Source organism: Aquarana catesbeiana, linkage group LG06, assembly GCF_042186555.1.
Source record: "Aquarana catesbeiana isolate 2022-GZ linkage group LG06, ASM4218655v1, whole genome shotgun sequence".
In the NCBI taxonomy this organism is placed as follows: Eukaryota; Metazoa; Chordata; class Amphibia; order Anura; family Ranidae; genus Aquarana; species Aquarana catesbeiana.
Window position 1 is genome coordinate 46,785,024 of NC_133329.1, and position 26,603 is coordinate 46,811,626.

Genomic DNA, 26,603 nt, shown 5'->3' on the forward strand with positions numbered 1-26,603 from the left:
ACGGAGGCACTCAGTGGAGTGTGGAATAGGATGCGTCACAGTAGCTATACTGTAGGTGCAACTGTGCAGGATACACAATACAGTAACTCTAAATACGTCAAGAGCCTACACAAGCACCTGGCTTAAGGTAGCTATACTGTAGGTGCAACTGTGCAGGGTACACAGTACAGTAACTGGAGATACGTCAAGAGCCTACACAAGCACCTGGCTTCAGATAGCTATACTGTAGGTGCAACTGTGCAGGGTACACAGTACAGTAAATGGAAATACTTCAGAGAGCCTACACAAGCACCTGTCTTCAGGTAGCTATACTCTAGATGCAACTGTGCAGGGTACCTAGTACAGTTACTGGATATACGTCAAGAGCCTACACAAGCACCTTGCTTTAGGTAGCTATACTGTAGGTGCAACTGTGCCCGGTACACAGTACATTAACTGGAAATACGTCAAGAGACTACACATGCACCTGGCTTCAGGTAGCTATACTATAGGTGCAACTGTGCAGGATACACAGTACAGTAACTGGAAATACTTTAAGAGCCTACACAAGCACCTGGTTTCAAGTATCTATACTGTAGGTGCAACTGTGCAGGGTACACAGTACAGTAACTGGAAATACTTCAAAGAGCCTACACAAGCACCTGGCTTCAGGTAGCTATACTGTAGGTGCAACTGTGCAGGGTACACAGTACAGTAACTGCAAATACGTCAAGAGCCTACACAAGCACCTGGCTTTAGGTAGCTATACTGTAGGTGCAACTGTGCAGGGTACACAGTACAGTAACTGGAAATACTTCAAAGAGCCTACACAAGGAACTGCCTTCAGGTAGCTATACTGTAGGTGCAACTGTGCAGGGTACACATTACAGTAACTGGAAATACTTCAAGAGCCTACATAAGCACTTGGCTTCAGGTAGCTATACTGTAGGTGCAACTGCGCAGGGTACACAGTAGAGTAACTGAAAATTTGTCAAGAGCCTACACAAGCCCCTTACTTCAGGTAGCTATACTGTAGGTTCAACTGTGCAGGGTACACAGTACAGTAACTGGAAATACTTCAAAGAGCCTACACAAGGACCTGGCTTCAGGTAGCTATACTGTAGCTGCAACTGTGCAGGGTACACTGTACAGTAACTGGAAATACTTCAAGAGCCTACATAAGCACCTGGCTTCAGGTAGCTATAATGTAGGTGCAACTGTGCAGGGTACACAGTACAGTAACTGGAAATACTTCAAAGAGCCTACACAAGCACCTGGCTTCAGGTAGCTATACTGTAGGTGCAACTGTGCAGGATACATAGTACAGTAACTGCAAATACGTCAAGAGCATATACAAGCAACTGGCTTCAGGTAGCTATACTGTAGGTGCAACTGTGCAGGGTACACAGTATAGTAACTGGAAATACTTCAAGAGCCTACACAAGTACCTGGCTTCAGGTAGCTATACTGTAAGTGCAACTGTGCAGGGTACACAGTACAGTAACTGTGAATACGTCAAGAGCCTACACAAGCACCTGGCTTCAGGTAGCTACACTGTAGGTGCAACTGTGCAGGGTACACAGTAAAGTAACTGGAAATACATCAAGAGCCTACACAAGCACCTGGCTTAAGGTAGCTATACTGTAGGTGCAACTGTGCAGGGTACACAGTACAGTAACTGGAGATACGTCAAGAGCCTACACAAGCACCTGGCTTCAGGTAGCTATACTGTAGGTGCAACTGTGCAGGGTACCTAGTACAGTAACTGGATATACGTCAAGAGCCTACACAAGCACCTTGCTTTAGGTAACTATACTGTAGGTGCAACTGTGCAGGGTACACAGTACAGTAACTGGAGATACGTCAAGAGCCTACACAAGGACCTGGCTTCAGGTAGCTATACTGTAGGTGCAACTGTGCAGGGTACACTGTACTTTAACTGGATATACTTCAAAGAGCCTACACAAGCACCTGGCTTCAGGTAGCTATACTGAAGTTGCCAATGTGCAGGGTACACAGTACAGTAACTGGAAATACTTCAAGAGCCTACACAAGCAGCTGGCTTCAGGTAGCTATACTGTAGTTGCAACTGTGCAGGGTACACAGTACACCAGGGGTGTAACTACCACCATAGCGGCCCATGCGGGCGCTATGGGGCCCGCCACCAAGTGGGGCCCAGTGAGGATGAGAGCACCGCTGACACAGTCTCCCAGCCAGGGGAAGAGAGAGGAGAGGAAGAGGCAAGCTGTGACCTTTGCCCAATGCAGCGTGACCTGTGCCCAATACAGCGTTGCCTGTGCCCAATATAGCCTGGTCTGCCTGTGCCCCATACAGCTTCACCTGTGCAGAGGAAGAGGCAAGCCACCCGGATCAGCAGAGAGCTGAATTGCCCGATGTAATAGCTTTTATTAGAACTTCCAGTGTTCCCGGGGCTCACGTCACATAGCTCCACCTCTTGGCCCGGCGCCTTTGATAGACAGAACGCCAATCAAATGCGGGACATGTGACGTCATCAAAGGCGTCAGGCCAAGAGGTGGGGCTATGTGACAATGAGCCCCGGGAAGACAGGAAATTCAAATGAAAGCTATTACAGCGGGCAATCCCGCTCTCTGCTGATCCGGGTGGCTTGCCTCTTCCTCTGCACAGGTGAGGCTGTATGGAGCACAGGCAGACCAGGCTGTATTGGGCACAGGCAATGCTGTATTTGGCATAGGTCACGCTGCATTGGGCACAGGTCACGCTGCATGGGGCACAGGTAACGCTGTATGGGGCACAAGTCATGCTGCATTGGGCACAGGTCACGCTGTATGGGGCACAGGTCATGCTGCATTGGGCACAGGTCATGCTGTATGGGGCACAGGTCACGCTGTATGGGGCACAGGTCATGCTGTATGGGGCACAGGTCACGCTGTATGGGGCACGGGTCACATTGTATGGGGCACAGGTCATGCTGCATTGAGCACAGGTCACGCTGTATGGGGCACAGGTCATGCTGCATTGGGCACAGGTCACGCTGCATTGTGCACAGGTCACGCTGCATTGTGCACAGGTCACGCTATATGTGGCACAGGTCACGCTGCATTGACACTAGGGCAGCTGTGGGGGGGTTATTTGCGGGGGGGTCCCATACAACATTTTGCTATGGGGCCCTGCTATTTCTAGTTACGCCCCTGCAGTACACTAACTGGAAATACTGTATAAACACCTGCCTGCCTGTCAGTATATTATGAAGAGGAGAACAGGATCTAGCTAAACTGAATACAATATATATATATATATATATATATATATATATATATATATATATATATATATACACACACACACAACACCTGGGATGCATATATATATATACACAATACACTGTAGGTGCAGCTAACTGACTCCACCTGCGTACTCTAATTTAAATCAAATTACACTGTCTCTCTCTCTATCTTTCTCTCAATGCCGGAACACACTACACAGGGCTAACGTGCAGGCGGCCTTATATAGTGTGGGGCATGTACTAAGCCCCCTGAGCCATAATTGGCCAAAGCCTCCTTGGCTTTGGCCAATTACGGCTCTCTGTACACACAGCGCTGTTATTGGCCAAGCATGCGGGTCATAGTGCATGCTTGGCTAATAATCAACCAGCAATGCACTGCGATGCCACAGTGAATTATGGGCCGTGATGCGCCACGTGAATTTGGCGCGAACGGCCCATATCGTTCGTAATTCAGCGAACCACCGAACACACGGTGTTCGAGTCGAACATGTGTTCGACTCGAACACGAAGCTCATCCCTATCTATCACCATACTTGGGAAGAGTGGCAGAATGTAAAAGGGTGCAAATATCTGGAAAAATGTCCTTTGCTATTGGAGCATCAAACACATGACTTTTTGCAACATTGGTCTGACTCCTCATGGACCGGCAATCACTGCATGTGTTTGCTGACAAACACAGGAGGTCATATGTGGTGAAACTAATGCAGAGTTACTGATGCCTTAAAGAAAAGTACACTGATCAATGTAATTGCATCACCATCCATGTAATACCAACATTGATCAATGTTACCTCGTTTTGGTTTTCTTTTAGCTAGTCTAGGTCCTTCCTTTTTATTTGCATTTTTTGAAAATCAGTGAAAATCATGCAGGATTACAGATTACATTAAAAATAATACAAAGATCATTGTAAAGGACAGAAGAAAAAACAAACATCCAGGGGACAAAGCCTCCTATTTGTTCATGTAGGACTTTAAGGGATGTGTAATTGTCAAGGAGGCAAAACATGAAATGATTACATTTAAATCAGATTAACTTTATTACAGATTAATACAATTGTAGGTTCAGTTCTAACATGACCACATAAACTTTAAAATATTCCATATACATGTAGGGAAAAACATGATAGGCAAAAAAGTCAATTGATGGGAATTATTGATGATCAGTCCCGACGTGTTTCACAGATTTGATCTGCTTCTTCAGGGAACTTTGATCTCCATCAACTGTAAAACACATTGGAACTATTCAGTTGCTGCAGCTCAAAGAGGGACACCACAGCAGAAGGTCAGCTATGCCCCAACAAGTAGATAAGGGCCACTTTGCCAGACACTGGACCATTCGAGAGGGAAGGTCAACTCTACAATATCTTGTCACGGTCACTGTGGGTAGGAACCCGTCGGCAAATGGAGGCCACCGCTACACTTATTTTAATATAATCATTACATGTTTTGCCTCCTTGACAATTACACATCCTTTAAAGTCCTACATGAACAAATGGGAGACTTTGTCCCCTGGATGTTCTTTACATATTACATTGGATGTGGATGTGTATTGTCATTTTCTCAGCTGGTATTATTCACTTAATACAAAGATCATTGTATTTTTATTACCATATAATACTAACATTGATTGATGTTACCTTGTTTTGGTTTTCCTTTGATGGATCTAGAGCCTCCCTTTTTATTTGCTTTTTTTCCAGTGTTGTGCGAATTTCCTAGAACACAAAACAAGTGAGACTCAAACAGGGTTACAGATTACATTAATAAAAAAACTGAATTTTTGACTTATCAGTAAACTTAGTCATTATGACTGAGCTACAGTATATGCAGCTACCTTTAAGTGATTCAAAAAAAGGAAAACCTTCAGGGACAGGCTGCTATGTAATTCATCCTACTCTGTTTTCCAGGAAGCAATAGGGAGATCATAAATAACAGAGGTGTCAGAGCATCTATGAATAAAACAATTATATGATTTATCATTGCTCTCATTTTGAATTATGAAACGGGATTGTCAGATAGGCCAAAAGCCACCATCATGTGAAATGTTTCCCAGTTGATGATATTAAAGGGGGCGTGGCTTGACCCATGTCTAAGATGAATTCCTGAACCTCCTGCACTGAGGGGTCTGTAATTTGCTATTAAGGAGCCCTTCCCTGCTTCCAAGATGATTAAATCTGACAGGAGTACGTCCGCTTCACCGGTACCTTGAGACTCAGGCACCCAGCTAAAAGGCAATATCCCGCAGTGTTCTGGACCAGGGCCACGGCCAGCCCTGAGGCCTCCCAGATGCCTCCTCAGCACTCTCCTAGCAGTGACTTGGATTATCACACCAGAGAAGGGAAGAGAGCTCACGCTTCTTCAACCCAGCTTGCTAGCCTCATGGACATGCAGACCATACCGTCACACATCCGTCAGTGTTTATCCTCATGACACAACACAGGAAGCACCTCCATGGTTAACAGAGGACAGAATTAAAATTAGACTTGAGAAACTTAACATTAATAAATCACCGGGACCAGATGGCTTGCATCCGAGGGTACTTAGGGAACTCAGTCAAGTGATTGCCAGACCGTTGCTCCTAATTTTTATAGACAGTCTACTGACTGGAATGGTACCAGCTGATTGGAAAAAAGCCAATGTAGCACCAATATTTAAAAAGGGCCCAAAATACATCCCTGGGAATTACAGACCAGTTAGCCTAACATCAATAGTATGTAAACTCTTGGAGGGGATGATAAGGGACTATATACATTACCTGACTGCGAGATTGTGTTTCCAGCGCGATACCATCGCGCTGGTTCTCGGCGACAGGGTACTGTGCATGTCGCGCTGGCTCACTCATCGGGAAAGGAAAACTTTTTTTTCATTTCGCGATGAGTGACAGGCAGTGCTGACAGCTGTCTGGTATGAATCCTGAGGGGGAATGCCGCGCCAAATTTTAAATGAAAAAACCAGCGTGGGTTCCCCCCGGGGCATACCAGGCTCATAGGTCTGGTATGGATTGTAAATCGGCGTGGGGGTCCCCCCAAAATCCATACCAGACCCTTATCCGAACACAGCCCGGCCGGCCAGGAAAGGGGGTGGGGACGAGCGAGCGCCCCCCTCCTGAGCCATAGATCCCGGCCCCCCACCCTGTGTGAATGAGTATGGGGTACATGGTACCCCTACCCATTCAGCTAGGGAAAAGTGTCAATAAAAAAAACACAGTACACAGGTTTTAAGAGTAATTTATTAGGCAGCTCCGTGGTCTTCTTCCGACTTCGGGGGGTCTCCTTCCGACTTCTCCCGGAGTTCGGCCTCTTCTCCCGGTGTTCCGCCTCTTCTCCCTGGCCCCGCCGCTATCTTCTTCCAGCTCTTTTGCCAGCGAGGGGCCCGGTCTGCTGCCGCTGTATTGTCGCCCCCCCTTGTGACGTCATGGTCCCAGCATGCGCAGAGATTCTGGGGTCACGCCCCCTTATGACGCCAGAGTCCCTGCGCATGCTGGGACCATGACGTCACAAGGGGGCGGGGTCACCGCCTATATAAATGGCTCCGCAGCTCGCACAAAGCATTCCAGCCGGAGAGAGCATCAGGTCAACATCGGAAGAAGAGAAGAAGCGACGAGACAGTGGCGGCGAGACAGCAGCGGCAAGACAGCGGTGACAAGACAGCGGCGACAAGACAGCGGCAGCAGACCGGGCCCCTCGCTGGCAAAAGAGCTGGAAGAAGATAGCGGCGGGGCACAGGAGAAGAGGCGGAACACCGGGAGAAGAGGCCGAACACTGGGAGAAGTTGGAAGGAGAGCCCCCGAAGTTGGAAGAAGACCCCGGAGCTGCCTAATAAATTACTCTTAAAACCTGTGTACTGTGTTTTTTTTTATTGACACGTTTCCCTAGGTGAATGGGTAGGGGTACCATGTACCCCATACTCATTCACACAGGGTGGGGGGCCAGGATCTGGGGGCCCCCTTATTAAAGGGGGCTTCCGGATTCCGATAATCCCCCCGCCCGCAGACCCCGACAACCAACAGCCATGGTTGTCGGGAAGATGCCCTTGTCCTCTCCAACATGGGGGCAAGGTGCTTTGGGGTGGGGGGGCCCCACAGGGTGCCCCCCTCTCCCAAGGCACCCACCCCCCCAATGTTGAGGGCATACGGCCTGGTATGGCTCAGGAGGGGGGGCGCTCGCTCGTCCCCACCCCCTTTCCTGGCCGGCCTGCGTGCTCGGATAAGGGTCTGGTATGGATTTTGGGGGGACCCCCACGCCGATTTTTCGGCGTAGGGGGTTCCCCTTACAATCCATACCAGACCTAAGGGCCTGGTATGCCCCGGGGGGAACCCACGCCGGTTTTTTCTTTTAAAATTTGGCGCGGCGTTCCCCCTCAGGATTCATACCAGACAGCTGTCAGCACTGCCTGTCACTCATCGCGAAAGGAAAACAAAGTTTAAGCCATCTCGGCACTGGCTCCCGCGACGGGGTTCGCAGGTGTCAAATCTCGCCGAAAAATGAGGCGAGATTGACACAATATCGTGGTCACCTACTGTACAAGATTTTAGTAATGAGAACGGTATCATTAGCAGTAATCAGCATGGATTCATGAAGAATCGTTCTTGCCAAACCAATCTGCTAACCTTCTATGAGGAGGTGAGTTGCCATCTAGATAAAGGAAGGCCCATAGACCTGGTGTATCTGGATTTTGCAAAAGCATTTGACACAGTTCCCCATAAACGTTTACTGTACAAAATAAGGTCCGTTGGCATGGACCATAGGGTGAGTACATGGATTGAAAACTGGCTACAAGGGCGAGTTCAGAGGGTGGTGATAAATGGGGAGTACTCGGAATGGTCAGGGGTGGGTAGTGGGGTTCCCCAGGGTTCTGTGCTGTGACCAATCCTATTTAATTTTTTAATAAAGGACCTGGAGGATGGGATAAATAGTTCAATCTCTGTATTTGCAGACAATACTAAGCTAAGCAGGGCAATAACTTCTCCGCAGGATGTGGAAACCTTGCAAAAAGATCTGAACACATGAATGGGGTGGGCAACTACATGGCAGATGAGGGTTAATATAGAAAAATGTAAAATAATGCATTTGGGTGGCAAAAATATGAATGCAATCTATACACTGGGGGGAGAACCTCTGGGGGAATCTAGGATGGAAAAGGACCTGGGGGTCCTAGTAGATGATAGGCTCAGCAATGGCAGGCAATGCCAAGCTGCTGCTAACAAAGCAAACAGAATATTGGCATGCATTAAAAAGGGGATCAACTCCAGAAATAAAACGATAATTCTCCCACTCTACAAGACTCTGGTCCGGCCGCACCTAGAGTATGCTGTCCAGTTCTGGGCACCAGTCCTCAGGAAGGATGTACTGGAAATGGAGCGAGTACAAAGAAGGGCAACAAAGCTAATAAAGGGTCCGGAGGATCTTAGTTATGAGGAAAGGTTGCGAGCACTGAACTTATTCTCTCTGGAGAAGAGACGCTTGAGAGGGGATATGATTTCAATATACAAATACCGTACTGGTGACCCTACAATGGAAATAAAACTTTTTTGCAGAAGAGAGTTTAACAAGACTCGTGGCCACTCATTAAAATTAGAAGAAAAGAGGTTTAACCTTAAACTACAAAGAGGGTTCTTTACTGTAAGTGCGGCAAGGATGTGGAATTCCCTTCCACAGGCGGTGGTCTCAGTGGGGAGCATCGATAGGGGGGACATGTATCAATGCAAAAAAAAAGTTTTAAAAACTGACGTTTTTTTCGGGAGCAGTGATTTTAATGATGCTTAAAGTAAAAAAAAGTGAAATATTCCTTTAAATATCGTACCTGGGGGGTGTCTATAGTATGCCTGTAAAGTGGCGCGTGTTTCCCGTGCTTAGAACAGTCCCTGCACAAAATGACATTTTTAAAGGAATAAAAGTCATTTAAAACTGCTTGCGGCTTTAATGTAATGTCAGGTCCTGGCAATATGGATGAAAATCAGTGAGACAAACGGCTTGGGTACCCCCCAGTCCATTACCAGGTCCTTTGGGTCTTGTATGGAAATTAAGGGGTACCCTGCAGCCAAATTAAAAAAAGGAAAGGCGTGGGGACCCCAGGCCCTATATACTCTGAACAGCAGTATACAGGCAGTGCAAACACGACAGGGACTGTAGGTTTGTTGTTAAGTAAAATCTGTTTGTAATTTTGAACTGATACATTTTTAACATGTTTAGCTCCAGCCAAAAAATCTATTTTAAGCTTTTTGGAAAACCTAGGGAAGGGTTATCACCCCTGTGACATTTGTTTTGCTGTCTGTGCTCCTCTTCAGAAGATTTCACCTCACTTTCTGTCCCAATGACAAATGTTTTTTGAAAATGTGGGGTTTTTAGTGAAACAAGGATTGGTGATAAAGCATCAGTGGAAAGGAGAAATGTTTTTCCCATATTAACTCTTACAGGAGAGAATTTCCCTTCCTAGGGGTAGATTTCATCTCACTTCCTGTTGTCTCCTTCTGTTTGCAAGTAGGAGTCATTTGTAAGTTGGATGTTTGAAAGTAGGGGCCTGCCCTACATACTCTGCAGAAATTTGGCCCTTAGGTGTTGGTGTTGCAACAACACTGTACCCCTCACAGGGCCCTGCTGTGAAATATTAGATCAAAAATTGTAATTACATGCACCTGTTGAACAGTGGCAGAAAAATTGGGCCTTTGGTGGTGGTGGTGCTGGTGCCACAACACTGTAAGTCCTCACAGTTACTCTTGGTGGGTGCAGAAACGGGCCCTACTGTGAAATATTTGATCAAGAATTGAAATTACATGCACCTGTTGAACAGGGGCAGAAAAATTGGGCCTTTGGTGGTGGTGGTGGTGCTGGTGCCACAACACTATAAGTCCTCACAGTTACTCTTGGTGGGCGCTGGAACGGGCCCTGTTGTGAAATATTACATCAAAAATTGTAATTACACGCACCTGTTAAACAAGGGCAGAAAAATTGGGCCTTAGGCACTGGTGCTGGTGCCACAACACTGCAACCCCTCAAAGATACTCTAGTTGAGCGCAGCAACTAACCCTCCTGCAAAATATTGCATCAAAAATTGTAATTACATGCCCCTGTTAAACAGGGGCTGAAAAATTGGGCCTTAGCCACTGGTGGCTGCGCCCAGAACAAAAATGTTCTTACAAGCTATCAGCATGATCATTGAGAAGGAAGAGGATAATCACTCAGCATAACAGGATAGTCACTCCGCATCAGCATAGGAAGTCTTGAAGGGATCTGACATTTCAAAAAAAATTATTCGATTACATTAGCATAAGGTGCTTGGTAGCTGGTGATCCAAGACTGATTCATTTTTATGAAGGTCAGTCGATCGGTCGAGTCAGTGGACAGACGCACCCTGTGATCAGTTACAAAGCCTCCTGCAGCACTTAATGTGCGTTCCGAAAGAATGCTGGATGCAGGACAGGCCAGTAGCTCAATTGCATACTGTGTAAGCTCTGGCCAGTGATCCATCCTCAAGACCCAGTAACCCAGAAGATTTTCGGTGGGAAATGTGTCCAAGTCAGATCTTGCCCCTAGGTATTCCTGCACCATGTAAAACAGATGCTGGTGATGGTTGCTGGAACCGATCATACCTTGGGGCTGCGGACTAAAAAAATTGTCTGAAGGCATCGGTCAGATGGCCACCTTCTCCACCGCTCCTTCTTTGACCGACCAACGCCTCAGCAACACGTTGTCCAGAAACAGGAGTTTGTAACCTCCCTGTCTCTGGGAACCCTTTGCACAGACCTTTTTGCAAGGCCTCCCAAAGATGTTTCATCCTCTGCTCCCTCTGTGACGGCAAGATAAGGTCCGCAACCTTACCCTTGTAATGTGGATCAAGGAGGGTTGCCAGCCAGTATTGATCCCTCTCCTTGATACTGAGAATACGAAGATCCTTCCGCAGGCTATGCAGGATCAGGGAGGCCATGCAGCGTAGGTTTGCTGAGGCATTCGGTCCCGAGTCCTCTGGGTCACTAAGGACGACATGATCTGCAGCCACCTCCTCCCAGCCACATACAATTCCATGGGTTTCTTGGGACTGTAAATGATCCCTTAAAGACTGCTGCTGATGCTGAGTGCCAGGCTCCACCTCCATGCTCACACAATCCTCCTCCTCCTCTTCCTGTGTGATCAGCTGGCACGCAGGAACACTGTCTGGATAAAGGGGGCCTTGAGAGCTAAGGAAGTCCTTCTCTTCCTGCCTCTGTTCTGCCTCAAGTTCCCTGTCCATTATTCCATGCAGCGTGTGCTCCAACAGGTATACAAGGGGGACAGTGTCACTGATGCATGCACTGTCACTGCTCACCATCCTCGTGGCCTCCTCAAATGGTGACAGGACAGTGCATGCATCCCTGATCATGGCCCACTGGCGTGGGGAAAAAAACAAGCTCCCCTGACCCTGTCCTGGTCACATAGTCGCACAGGTACTCATTGATGGCCCTCTGCTGCGTGTGCAGCCGCTGCAGCATGGCCAACATTGAGTTCCACCTGGTGGGCATGTCACAGATTAGGCGGTTCTTGGGCAGGTTAAATTCCTTTTGGAGGTCTGCCAGCCGAGCACTGGCATTATATGACTGGCGGAAATGCACACAGACTTTCCTGGCCTGCCTCAGGACATCCTGTAAGCCCGGTGTGACAGGAGGGCCCGTGGAACTCAGAATCCCTTGGAAAGTAGGGGATGCCCTTGTTTCAGCTCCCCATACACCTCTTATGTCTAAGTTACCCTGTGCTATCCTGGCACAGGGTGAGTGAGAAAATATATCTTGGACTACTTAAAATGGGACAGTAATATTTGTCCACAATATCTCCCAGGATGTATGTAGAGACTATTCTTGGTTTGATTGATTCTGAACTCAACATGTTAATTGAGTGAGCTGATCACATTGTCCTCTATACAATGTAGGAGACGGGCCGACTCCTATTGGAGCTCCTGCTATTGTGAGAAAATGTCCTGTGGTTGTACTTATGATAATTAACTCTGCTACTGTGTGAAGCTCGGTGACCACAAGTCTGGGCAAAAGGTCATGTCTCAGTCACCTAGGCTGTATAAAAGATTAGGTAATTAGCTCATGTTTATTTGTTACAGGTGTATTGTTAGAGTAATATGAGCAGGAGGAGGGAACCTCCTCTAACGTTGTATAAAGTCTTGTATTCTGGTTCTAATAAAATATAGTCCATGTTAGCAGTGAAACAAGTGTCGCCTTGTTTTATGCTTGGGAGCGGTTGGAATATCTGATATCTGTATTCAGACTGGGAGGAAGTAGTATACTGACGGAAGCACTCAAGCGGAGTGAGGGACATTCAGTGACAGCCTACACAACCACCTGGCTGCAGGTAGCTATACTGTAGGTGCAACTGTGCGGGGTACACAGTACAGTAACTGTAAATACTTCAAAGAGCCTTGTGACAGACCTAACCGGAAGGGGACTGTATGCTAGCCTCTTGCAGATCGATCGTGGGCCCTGACATTTGGGGGAACGGTGCTCTTTGTGAGCTGTGTGCCTGGGGACCCTTGAAGTGGTACTACTGTGGATTCGGGTCCTGGTCCCCCAGCACACAGACTCTGGGGACCCTGGATTTGCCATATTAGAAATAGTGGCTGATTCATAATGCTGGGACAAATACTGTTGGGAGGTGCTGGTGTCAATTCCAGCCACCTGTCTGTCTGTTGCCTGCTAGAATGTGTATCGTAAATAAGTCTCTAGTATGGGATCTAAGAGTCATTAGATTCCAATTGGTGTTTGTGTTAATTAACTCTGCTATTGTGATAATGTTGATTGGGTTTTCTGAGCTACAAGACGGCCAGTCTGGCCTAAAGGTCATGTCTGAGTCATCTAGGCTGTCTAAAGGGATTAGTTAATTAGCCCATGTTAATTAGGTTTCTGGTCACAGGTGTATGTTCAGAGTAATATGAGACGGAGGTACGCACCTCCTCTTTTATTGTATAAAAGAGCCTGTATTTTTCAATAAAAGAGATTCCTGGTTCAACTTACATACAGTCTGCCTGGTGTTTGTTCTGAGCTACACAACTGGATTAGAACGGCACATAGCTGTAGTTGTAGTCCCGGAGCATCGGATGACCGAACAATCAGATGTTGATATCTGCAATCTGATTCTATAGCAGCAGAGGAGTGTCGGGAGAGTTTAACCGAGCGAGCAGGGGCTCGTTACAAGCCTACACGAGCACCTGGCTGCAGGTAGCTATACTGTAGGTGCAACTGTGCGGGGTACACAGTACAATAACTGGAAATACTTCAAGAGCCTACACGAGCACCTGGCTGCAGGTAGCTATACTGTAGGTGCAAATGTGCGGGGTACACAGTACAGTAACTGGGAATACTTCAAGAGCCGACACAAGCACCTGGCTGCAGGTAGCTATACTGTAGGTACAACTATGCGGGGTACACAGTACAGTAACTGGAAATACTTCAAGAGCCTACACAAGCACCTGGCTGCAGTCAGCTATACTGTAGGTGCAACTGTGTGGGGTACACAGTACAGTAACTGGAAATACTTCAAAGAGCCTACACAAGTACCTGGCTGCAGGTAGCTATACTGTAGGTGCAACTGTGCGGGGTACACAGTACAGTAACTGGAAACATTTCAAAGAGCGTACACAAGCACCTGGCTGCAGGTAGCTATACTGTAGGTGCAACTGTGCAGGGTACACAGTACAGTAACTAGAAATACTTCAAGATCCTACACAAGCACCTGGCTGCAGGTAGCTATACTGTAGGTGCAACTGTGCGGGGTACACAGTACAGTAACTGAAAATACTTCAAAGAGCCTACACAAGCACCTGGCTGCAGGTAGCTATACTGTAGGTGCAACTGTACAGGGTACACAGTACAGTAACTGGAAATACGTCAAGAGCCTACACAAGCACCTGGCTTCAGGTAGCTATACTGTAGGTGCAACTGTGCAGGGTACACAGTACAGTAACTGGAAATACGTCAAGAGTCAACACAAGCACCTGGCTAAAGGTAGTTATACTGTAGGTGAAACTGTGTAGGGTATACAGTACAGTAACTGGAATTACATCAAGAGCCTACAAAAGCACCTGGCTTCAGGTAGTTAAACTATAGGTGCAACTGTTCAGGGTACACAGTACAGTAATTGGAAATACTTCAAGAGCCTACACAAGCACCTGGCTTAAGGTAGCTATACTGTAGGTGCAACTGTGCAGGGTACACAGTACAGTAAATGGAAATACTTCAGAGAGCCTACACAAGCACCTGGCTTCAGGTAGCTATACTGTAGGTGCAACTGTGCAGGGTACCTAGTACAGTAACTGGATATACGTCAAGAGCATACACAAGCACCTTGCTTTAGGTAGCTATACTGTAGGTGCAACTGTGCAGGGTACACAGTACATTAACTGGAAATACGTCAAGAGCCTACACAAGCACCTGGCTGCAGGTAACTATACTGTAGGTGCAACTGTGTGGGGTACACAGTACAGTAACTTGAAAAACTTCAAAGAGCCCACACAAGCAACTGGCTGCAGGTAGCTATACTGTAGGTGCAACTGTGCGGGGTACACAGTACAGTAACTGAAAATACTTCAAAGAGCCTACACAAGCACCTGGCTGCAGGTAGCTATACTGTAGGTGCAACTGTGCAGGGTACACAGTACAGTAACTGGAAATACGTCAAGAGCCTACACAAGCACCTGGCTTCAGGTAGCTATACTGTAGGTGTAACTGTGCAGGGTACACAGTACAGTAACTGGAAATACGTCAAGTGCCTACACAAGCACCAGGCTTCGGGTAGCTATACTGTATGTGCAACTGTGCAGGGTACACAGTACAGTAAATGGAAATACTTCAGAGAGCCTACACAAGCACCTGGCTTCAGGTAGCTATACTGTAGGTGCAACTGTGCAGGGTACCTAGTACAGTAACTGGATATACGTCAAGAGCCTACACAAGCACCTTGCTTTAGGTAGCTATACTGTAGGTGCAACTGTGCAGGGTACACAGTACATTAACTGGAAATACGTCAAGAGCCTACACAAGCACCTGGCTGCAGGTAGCTATACTGTAGGTGCAACTGTGCGGGGTACACAGTACAGTAACTTGAAAAACTTCAAAGAGCCTACACAAGCACCTGGCTGCAGGTAGCTATACTGTAGGTGCAACTGTGCAGGGTACACAGTACAGTAACTGGAAATACTTCAAGAGCCTACACAAGCACCTGGCTGCAGGTAGCTATACTGTAGGTGCAACTGTGCGGGGTACACAGTACAGTAACTGGAAATACTTCAAGAGCCTACACAAGCACCTGGCTGCAGGTAGCTATACTGTAGGTGCAACTGTGCAGGGTACACAGTACAGTAACTGGAAATACTTCAAGGAGCCTACACAAGCACCTGGCTGTAGGTAGCTATACTGTAGGTGCAACTGTGCGGGGTACACAGTACAGTAAGTGGAAATACTTCAAAGAGCCTATACAAGCACCTGGCTGCAGGTAGCTATTCTGTAGGTGCAACTGTGCGGGGTACACAGTACAGTAACTGGAAATACTTCAAGAGCCTACACAAGCACCTGGCTGCAGGTAGCTACACTGTAGGTGCAACTGTGCGGGGTACACAGTACAGTAACTGGAAATACTTCAAAGAGCCTACACAAGCACCTGGCTGCAGGTAGCTATACTGTAGGTGCAACTGTGCGGGGTAGACAGTACAGTAACTACACACTACACAGGGCTGACATGCAGGCGGCCTTATATAGTGTGGGGCGTGTACTAAACCCCCTGAGCCATAATTGCCCAAAGCCTCCTTGGCCAATTACGGCTCTCTGTACACACAGCACTGTAATTGGCCAAGCATGGGAGTCATAGTGCATGCTTGGCCAATCATCAGTCAGCAATGCATTGCGATGCTGCAGTGAATTATGGGCCGTTACGCGCCACTCGAATTTGGCACGAATGGCCCATATCGTTTGTAATTCGGCGAACAACCGAACACACGATGTTCGAGTCGAACATGGGTTCGACTCGAATGCGAAGCTCATCCCTAATATCAAGTTCTCCTTTTCGGCAGCTGTTTTCGAGCTTCGTTCTGACATCCAAGTGGTAGCAGCAAGATTAGGCGATGTGGAGAAAGTGACCGCCATCCACGCAGAGGCCCAACAGACAGACTCAATGCTCTTCTGACCTCCGCTTTTCCATCTTTTGGAGATGTACTACCACTTGGAGGACCTAGACAGTCATGGCTAAAGACACAATGTCCGTGTTCAGGGTATCCCCAAATCAACAGAACAGCCTGCATTGGTACAATTGGTATATACAATCTTTAATTATCTCTCAAGAGGCCAGCAAACTCCTCTGATAGAGATTGAAAGAGTGCACAGGGCCTTGCCACCAAGGGGCTGAGACACTGATTCCCCATGGGATGTAATTTGCTGTTTAGTAAAGTTCCCTTTGAAAGAGGCCATTCTCAAGGAAGCCTGTGAATGGGATCGTATACTATTTAAGGCTGAAATCAAGTTATTCCAGGATCAATCGCCTAATACACTGCAGCAGCAACACGCATTATGACCTCTGCTGAAACTATTGTGTACAAGAGGCATTCCTTATCACTAGCAGTTCCCTTTCTGCCTTGTGCTTACATTACAAGGTCGCACAGCCCTGCTATGCACTCCTGATGATCTATAACTTTTCTGCAACAATCAGGACCTGGGGGGGAGACAGATGCTGCAGAAATCGCATTGCTGAGAAGTTTTAGCATCCCTTATCATTGTAATAAAGAGACTGGACGTGTTCACAGGTATGTGAACACTGGTTTGGGGCCCCCATTGGAGTGTTACCCTTATGCCCCGTACACACGGTCGGACATTGATCGGACATTCCGACAACAAAATCCATGGATTTTTTCCGATGGATGTTGGCTCAAACTTGTCTTGCATACACATGGTCACACAAAGTTGTCGGAAAATCCAATCGTTCTGAACGCGGTGACGTAAAACACGTACGTCGGGACTATAAACGGGGCAATAGCCAATAGCTTTTGTCTCTTAATTTATTCTGAGCATGCGTGGCACTTTGTCCGTCGGATTTGTCTACACATGATCGGAATTTAAAGGATCGGATTTTGTTGTCGGAAAATTTTATAGCCTGCTCTCAAACTATGTGTGTCAGAAATTCCGATGGAAAAAGTCCGATGGAGGCCACACACAGTCGGAATTTCCGACAACAAGCTCCGATCACACATATTCCGTCGGAATGTCTGACCGTGTGTACAGGGCATAATGCTGCTGTTTGAGTTCGTTGGTGCCAAGCTGTTGTTCTGATCTAGGATCCATTGTGGTTGTCCAAGGAGATGTACCCCTCCAGTCAGCTGGTTTAAAAGCCTTTGCGACTTGGGTGGTATAAGCCTCCCCAAGTCACCAACATCTGGTAAGCCTCCTTAAGATCTTTGGTGGTGGCTCCCTTACTATCCCAGCTTCCCTTGAAGTGTTGATGTCTAATAAATATTGGTCCTGGTGTTTGAGAATACCCTTTACGCTTTTGGACTTTAACATACATTTTTGCTAACGTATGTCTGGACTGCTGCCTTTATTGGAATCTCTTTGTGTTTGCACATTGGCACTTTAATTCACACTGGCTACCTCTTTTTATTATTATTTTTTTTTCATTTTTTTCACTTATCTATATCACTTGTGTCTATTTAAACACATATGTATTGTATTATATTTATAACATACTTCGTATTGGGTAGGATTTTATCACATTTGTATATATCCCTTGATATCCCTTGATATTGGGTCCTTTTCACTGATTTATTACTCTAAAGATTTAGAGTTCTAAGTTTTGTATTTATATCCCTTGATATTGGGATTCTAACACTGGTTTCATTACTGTATTAACTTAAAGGTTCTATTTAGGGTTTATAGCTCTACACTTTTACATTCACATTTACTGCTTTGGACTATAGCTGTGTTGGCTGCTGTTTAATCCTATATTTTCACAGTATTTTTCTTTTTTTATAACAATCAGGACCTGCCTAGAGTGGAATTACTGGACTGGTACAGTTCCTTCTTTCTCGCAGATCCTTGGATAGAGGTGATGAGTAACTGCACCCCTAGAGCATAGCAGCAACATAATCATCCCAGATGCTCTCATCCCTTGTCTCCATCTAGCCAGCAACATCACAGGGATGGAGAAACTGGAAGTCTGGATCCTTCTCCGCCTCATCACCAGGACAGGCTGGAAGTCTGAATCCGCATCCTGACCATAATAAGTCAATTTTTTAATCTGAATGTTCTTTTGACTTTTAGCCCTTGCACCTTCTCATTACATCTGCAATACGGATATGGGTGCAGTGCTTCTTTACAGTTTGACAATTACCTAACCCTTTTCCAGTCATTGTACAACATGAACAAGGCCATTTTCGTTATTGCCCCCTAAGTGACCTAACGTCTTGACTCCTCATTGACCTTTAGTCTATTGTACATACTGTTTCAACTAATAGAACTGTGAGCTGGATCACATCGTTAACATACCGGTGTCCCCTTTTTACACCGTCTCCCTGACTGCCCATTTTTGAAATACAGTGGGCACCTTTCAAATGTGTTTGTTAGGCCTTGGATGTGCTCAATCTTCCTTTAAAGTACTGTGTGCTGCATCTATGTTTGGCTCTGCAGAAGCCAAAATGGTTTTGCAGACCCAGTTTAGCCATCGATAGGCCTTTATTATGGTTTAAACATATTATGTCATTCATCTGTGGTTATTTTCCTATATTGTAAATGCTATTGTGCCCATGTAGGGAGGCCCACAATGTCAAGGAGTGTAATCTAACCACGTGCCCTTGTAGTTTCTGTACTTCTTACTCCCTTTTCCTTTTCCTTGCTATCCACTCCCTCTTTACCCCTCCTTTCCGGCTTTCATCCCTTTCTCTTCGTCTCGCACTTTCTCCATTATCATGGTTTAATCCATATAACAGTGCCACATATGGGCTTTAGCGACCAGGGTGACTGCATTACAGCTAGTCTCAAGCCTTTATACTGCTCAAATTAGTTTGTTTATTTGCTGTTAATAGACCTGTTTGGTTCTGTTTGTCCGGCTGAGTCTAGAAAAGGTATTGAAGCTTTACACCTTACTTCTTTGGCTGAGCTTATTTAATGCTCTGTAACGGCCACAGTTAATGATCATATGGCATTTGCTGTGGTTTTTTTCGCCATTTATCTACTGTGCCTCGCATTTGCATTATATTGGGACTTTTGAAGTTTTTTGTCCTCACTGACGTGCTACACTGAGCCACCTCGGGTTCCAAACCGGGTCTATTAACATTGCTGTTTTAAGAATTTTACCTGTGAATTATGCTGTGGTGTATAGTTGATCCCTTCTTTACTTGTTTGATCAGAATTTAATGTAGCTATTCATTTGTTTTGTTATCACTATACTGTAGACACCTTATTATAGATTTCGGTATAATTTGCACCTGACCTGGACCGCTTTGTTTAATCTCTCTGTGACAGACTCACCCGGGATAGAGGCTTTTGGAGGGGACTGAATGTGAGCCTCTTGCCTACAGATTATGGGCCCTGGCATTTGGGGTACCCTTGAGGTGTTGTTATTTTGGCTTCGGGTCCTTGTCCCCCAGGACACAGACTCTGGGGACCCTGTATTTGCCATAGTAGCAATAGTGACTGAGTCATACTGTTGGGACTCATACTGTGAGAAGATGCTAATGTCATCAACTCCACTCACCTGTCTGATGTCAGCTATAATATGTTTAATGTAAATGAGTTTAGTCTGGCTTACCACAGGTTCTAAGGGTATTCAACTCATTGTTGTTTGTTCTAATTAAGCCTGTGTTGATGTTTATGGTAATGTGTGTTAATTGAATGAGCTGATCACATTAGCCACCAGGACTGGCTAGGAGACAAACAGTCTAGGCTGAGGAGGGGGGAGATTTTCGTTTGTATTGGTAATTGTAATTAGCTCCTGCTATTGTGTTTATACTACTGTGTGAAGCTCGATGCCCCCAGGTCTGTGTCCTACAGGTCATGTCTCTGAGTCATCTGGTCTGGGTAAATGATTAGTTAATTAGCTCATGTTAATTAGGTTAGGTTTTAGTCATTCTGCTGTGTATATATTTGTGTGAGATCTCAAATAAAAAGTCAGTTCATGTTAGCATCTAAGCAAGTGTCGCCTCGTTTTGTGCTTGGAAGCATTTGGAATATCTGATATCTGTATACAGACTGGGAGGAAGTGGTATATGACGGAAGCACTCAAGCGGAGTGTGGGACGTTCCGCGACACTCTCTATCTTTTTTTTTCACGCAGACCATCTTCTGGAGTTTAGTACTACTGCTCTTTAAATGTCCTGACCCCCCCGCACACAGGACCTTAACCTCTTTGACTTCTACAACTCTCGCACCAATATTGTGGACTCTGCACCTCCGGACCTTCTCTATCTGTTTCCCTCTGTTGCTTCTTCTTAGCCTGTTTTTCTCCTCCACCCCAGATCTTTTTCTTTGTAGTTACTCTTTCATCCTTCTTTCTTCTTTTTCCCACCTCTATTTAATTAACCCCCCCCCCCTTTTTTTGCCCCCTCCTCACCCCCTGCACTACTCTGTTGTGACTTCTGCTATGCTTCTTCAGAGTCAACAGTCCCTTCCCTTATCATTAAAACTGGTTTCCTTAAATCATAAAGTACTGAACATCCCAGAGAAGTGTTCTCAATTCCTAGATGACCGAGGGCCCAACTTGTCCACCTGCAGAAAACCCATTTCAATACAGGTGCTGTTCCTAAGCTTTCTGACAGATATTTTCAGTTAGTGTATCATGCCTCAAATGTGGAATACAAAACTAAATGTGTCTCCATTTTGTATTCCTAGCATGTTCCCTTTCAATTGCAAGACTAACTGGAGGAGTCTAATGGTCTATACCTGTTTCTTAAGGGTGTAATGGGAGCACAGCCCTTTATGATAGCCAATATTTACGTTCCAAGCTAAAAACAAGTGTTGTTTTCTTGCTTGATCGGTGATCATTTGTCCTCCTTCACTTCGGGCATTATTTTCCTAGGTGCTAATTTTAATTTCCGCCTTGATCCTCTCAGATTCCTCCACTGGAAAGTCCGCCCTACCTTGTAGGTGGCTTTGTCAGATCAAATCGCAACTACACGGTTTAATGCCTCGCGATCCCTGGCACACATTAAAACCTCACGAGAAGACTACATTTACTTTTCTGCCCTTCATCAAAAGTATTCCAGAATTGGCTACTTTTCCTCTCCCAAGTGGACCTTCCTCTATTACAACAAGCTACGATTGAACCTATGGTATTGTCTGATCACCACCCCATCACGGTTACATTGCCATTCCCTGGGAGGATTACCAGAACAAAAATTTGGAGGCCTAATACTGTCCTAATTAGGACCCTATTGAAGTTTAGCGTCTCACTTCTTGCATTCACGATTTCTTCTTATATGATGATGTTCCAGGTATCTCTCCTCTGCTTTAATGGGAGGCCCACAATTGTGTGATGTTAGGAAACTGAAAAAAATATGCCAAGCAACGATTGCATCCCTGGCTGCCAAAATCCTATCTCTATAGGGGTCTCATAAAAAAAACTAGGGCGACTTCCACCCATGAGAACTAATTAGGGTTAGGGCTCTTTTACTTGATGAATTAAGAAAGAAAACAAAAAGGCATTTTATCCTAAAACACAAGTTGTTCTATGAACACGGTAATAAATGCTGCAGATTGCTTGTGAAGGCTGTACAATCGAAGAAGGCCTCTATGTCGGTCCATCATATCCACCACATCAAAGGTGACATTCATTATGAGTCTGAGATTTACAACCTTCAGAAGAATTCACCTGATCCTCGTGTAGAAGTTTGATGGTCACACTTTGTTGAAGATTTGTAAATATAGCCCTAGCCGTTGCCCAGAGACCAAGCGTAGAAACTTGAAGCTCCACTTTCGGGTGAGAAATTTGATAAGACACTGAAAGAGATGAAATCGGGTAAGAGCCCTGACCCTAACGGACTGACCTTTCAGTATTTCCATATCTTCACTGACTCCTTGAAGCCTCATTTTTTTGGCTGGCTTTAGATCTCGATATCTTGCCCTTCTCCCCAGCTTTTAAAAGCCTGCATTGTTGTGATTCCAAAAGATTGCAAGGGTGAGACACTCATTTTTCCAATTATGGTTCGATCTCACATGTTGTCAACATTTATGCTAAGATACTCGCAAATAGAATACTTCCCCTCATTCCTTCCCTATTTCCTTAGATCAGGTTGGTTTTATACCAAACAGGGAAGGGAAGGACGTGACAACACAACCAAGGCTCTGAACTTGCACTATTGGTTGACCTCTCAGGACCAACAGGAGTTCTTTCTCTCCCTAGACACCGAGAAGGCGTTTGATAATGTGGCATGGGACTATATAGAGGTGGTCCTTCGTTCCATTGGACTCATGCCTCACTGTATATTCGGGAGCTCTATCGAAACCCAAGTGCTAAGGTGGGGTCAATGGCCACCTATCGGACGCCTTCAGCTTGAGCAGCTGTACCAGACAGGGGTGTCCTTTGTCTCCGTAGTTCTTTGTTTTAACTTTGGAGCCTTTTTTAAATAGATTTTGCTTGAACCCCGATATTAAGAGCTAGGGATGATCTTTGAGTCGAACCCATGTTCGACTCGAACATCGCCTGTTTGATTGGTCGTCGAATTGCGAACGTTATGGGCCGTTCGCACCAAATTCGAGTGGCGCATCACGGCCCATAATTCATGGCGGCATCGCAGTGCTTTTCTGGCTGATGATTGGCCAAGCATGCACTATGACCCGCATGCTTGGCCAATCACAGCGCCGTCTGTACAGAGAGCCGTAATTGGCCAAAGCCAGGGTGGCTTTGGCCAATTATGGCTCAGGGGGTTTAGTACACACCCCAAACTATATAAGGCCTCCTGCGTGGCGGCCTTGTGTAGTGTGTTGCGGCAGTGGAGAGATAGACAGAGAGACAGTGTCATTTGATTTAAGTTAGATAGAGTAGGCAGGCGAGTCAGTTAGCTGAACTTACAGTGTATTGTGTATATATATGCATCCTAGGTGTTGTATGTATATATATATATATATATATATATATATATATATATATATATACACACTTTATTCAGTTTAGCTAGATCCGTTCCTGTTATTCTCTTCCTAATATACTGACAGGCAGGCAGGTTTTTTTTTTAAAGTATTTACAGTTAGTGTACTGTGTCCTCTGCACAAAAGCTACCTGAAGACAATTGCTGGTGTTCTTTTGATCCTATTAGTACCACAGGCGGGCAGCTGCAGTATTTACAGTTAGTGTACGGTGTCCTCTGCACAGTGTGCACCTAAAGCTACCTGAAGACAATTGCTGGTGTTCTGATCCTATTAATACCACAGGCGGGCAGCTGCGGTATTTACAGTTAGTGTACTGTGTCCTCTGCACAGTGTGCACCTAAAGCTACCTGAAGACAATTGCTGGTGTTCTTCTGATCCCATTAGTACCACAGGCAGGCAGCTGCAGTATTTACAGTTAGTGTACTGTGTCCTCTGCACAGTGTGCACCTAAAGCTACCTGAAGACAATTGCTGGTGTTCTCATACTAATAATACTACAGGCAGGCAGTTGATTCTGCTAGCTGCAGTATAATCAGTATATATATACACATCACAGATTTGTGCAGCTACATCTCACTGCAGCCCATTAGTATGTCTGGAAGGCCAACAAGCAGAGGCAGACAGTCACAAGCCAATAAAAGAGGGAAAGCAGGCTCTGTGTCTAGAGGCAACAGTGCTGGTCGTGGACACGGTGCATCTTCATCAGCTTGTGGCCGTGGGACATGCTTGTCCTTTTTTCGGCAGCTGGCCGTGTTGGGCCGCAACATGCCGAAGACTTGGTAGAGTGGATGACCAAACCATCTCATCCTCCTCATCCTCTCTCACCCAGGCTCAGGGTACTTTGTCTGGCAAAGCAGCTGCCAGCGTGGCCTCTTCCCTTGGCTCAATGGCATCAGTCACTCCTTTGCTAGCCCCACCATGTCCTCCTAAGGCAGTGGTTCTCAACTCCAGTCCTCAGGACCCACCAACAGGCCAGATTTTAAGTATTACCTTGGTGAGATGCAGACTAGAATACTGCAATCACTGAGCAGCAAATTATATCACCTGTGATGTATTTCAGTTATATTGCAAACCTGGCCTGTTAGTGGGTCCTGAGGACCGGAGTTGAGAACCACTGTCCTAAGGAGTTCCCCGAACTGTATGACCACAGTGTTGGGTACATACTCCAGGAGGATTCGATGATGGTACCCAGCTAGAGGAAGGCAGTAACGTGAGCCCAGAGAGAGGGGGTGCCCAAGAAGGACAGCAATCTGGCAGTCATGTTCCCCCAGCTGCAGCATACTGCCAGGTTTGCTCTAGTGATGAGGAGGGAGGGGATGAAGACGAAGTCACTGACTCCACGTGGGTGCCTGATAGGAGAGAGGAGGAGGCACATCTCCAGCGAGGCAGGATGCCCTCCAGGGGCCAGCTTAAGGGCAGCACACCAACTGCATCACACTGCAGAGCTCCGCATGTGCAAGGCGCTGCTGTCTCTGCGCGTTATTCCAAAAGTTCTTTGGTGTGGGCCTTTTTTGAGATGAGTGCATTAGATCCCACTACTGCTATTTGCAACATATGTCTCAAGCGTATCTCGCGTTGCCAAAACATCACCCGCACCACATGCTTGACCAGACATATGTCGACCTGCCATGCAGTTCATTGGCAAGTGTAACTAAAAGACCCACACCAAAGAACAAAGAGGACCTCTCCTTGCTCCTCATCAGCTGGGATCTCCAACCCCACTATGCCTTCAGTCCTCTCTGAAACCTGCACTGAGAGGAATGAAGGTGTAGAATTAGATGCGTCACAGCCAAGTACTTGCGGGCAATCTGCTATCGGTACACCAACGTCAGATTGTACCAGGCAAATTTCCCTGCCCCAGCTGCTGCACCGCCAAAAGAAGTTCACTCCCAGCCATCCACATGCCCAGCGGTTGAATGCTAGCTTGGCTAAATTGCTAGCACTTCAACTGCTGCCTTTTCAGTTGGCAGACTCTGCCCTCTTCAGTGAGTTTGTGGAATGTGCGATTTCTCAGTGGAAGGTTCCGAAATGCCACTTTTTCTCACGGAAGGCGATTCTGGCTCTCTACCGGCATGTGAAAGGCAATGTCTTGGCCTCGCTGGACAGGGCGGTCAGCGGAACGGTGCATATGGCAGTCAGTGGTAGAGTCCAGCAGGCATGGACAGGGACGTTACCTATCATTCACCGTGCACTGGGTGACTCTTCTGGCAGCTGGGAAGGATGCAGGACAGGGTGCGGTAGTGTTGGAGGTTGTTCCGCCACCATGCCTCCAAAATTCTACTAGTGGTGATTCTGCCACTCCTCTCTCCTCCACCCCCTACTCTTCTTCTTCCTCCATGGCCTCTTCCTGTGCTGATTTGTCCTCGGAACCAGCGGTGCTCCGTAGGTGTTCAATGGGCTATGCAAGCATGCAGGCAAAAAGATGCCATACGGTGCTTGAGCTGGTGTGCTTGGGGGACAGGAGCCACACTGGGGCAGAGATTCTGTCAGCTCTGCAGGGGCAGGTTAAGAGGTGGTTGACGCCATGCCAGCTTAAGCCAGGAATGGTGGTTTGCGACAATGGCACCAAGCTCCTCTCCGCCCTCTGACAGGGACAATTGACCCATGTGCCCTGTTTGGCTCACGTACTTAACTTGGTGATGCAGCGGTTCTTGGGCAGGTACACGGGCTTACAGTCTGTGTGCATTTCTGCTGGTCATATAATGCCAGTGCTCGGCTGTCTGACCTCCAAAAGGAATTTAACCTGCCCAAGAACCGCCTAATCTGTAACATGCCCACCAGGTGGAACTCAACGTTGGCCATGCTGCAGCACCAGCACATGCAGCAGAGGGCCATCAATGAGTACCTATGCGACTATGGCACCAGGACAGGGCCAGGGGAGCTTGTTTTTTTTTTCCTATGCCAGTGGGCTATGATCAGGGATGCATGCATTGTCCTGTCACCATTTGAGGAAGCCACGAGGATGGTGAGCAGTGACAGTGCATGCATTAGTGACACTGTCCCTCTTGTCCACTTGTTGGAGCACACGCTGCGTGGAATAATGGACAGGGCACTTGAGGCAGAACAGAGTGAGGAAGAGGAGGACTTCCTTACCTCTCATGGTCCCCTTTATCCAGACAGTGTTCCTGCTTGCCTGCCGATCACACAGCAAGAGGACGAGGAGGAGGATTGTGTCAGCATGGAGGTAGAGCCTGGCACTCAGCATCAGCAGCAGTCTTCAAGGGATCATTTACAGTCTGAAGAAACCCATGGACTTGTACATGGCTGGGA

The 26,603-nt window shown here is 46.6% G+C and overlaps 1 protein-coding gene across 6 annotated transcripts in view; it reads right to left on the reverse strand.

Annotated features, from left to right (window-relative positions):
• Positions 1–26,603, reverse strand: part of LOC141148368 (uncharacterized) — a 442,230-nt gene that overhangs the window by 267,242 nt on the left and 148,385 nt on the right. For all 6 annotated transcript variants that reach the window (XM_073635779.1, XM_073635781.1, XM_073635780.1 and 3 more), the window contains exon 5: positions 4,881–4,955. In XM_073635779.1, the coding sequence (XP_073491880.1) occupies positions 4,881–4,955 (75 nt within the window). The remainder of the gene's footprint in view (positions 1–4,880; positions 4,956–26,603) is intronic.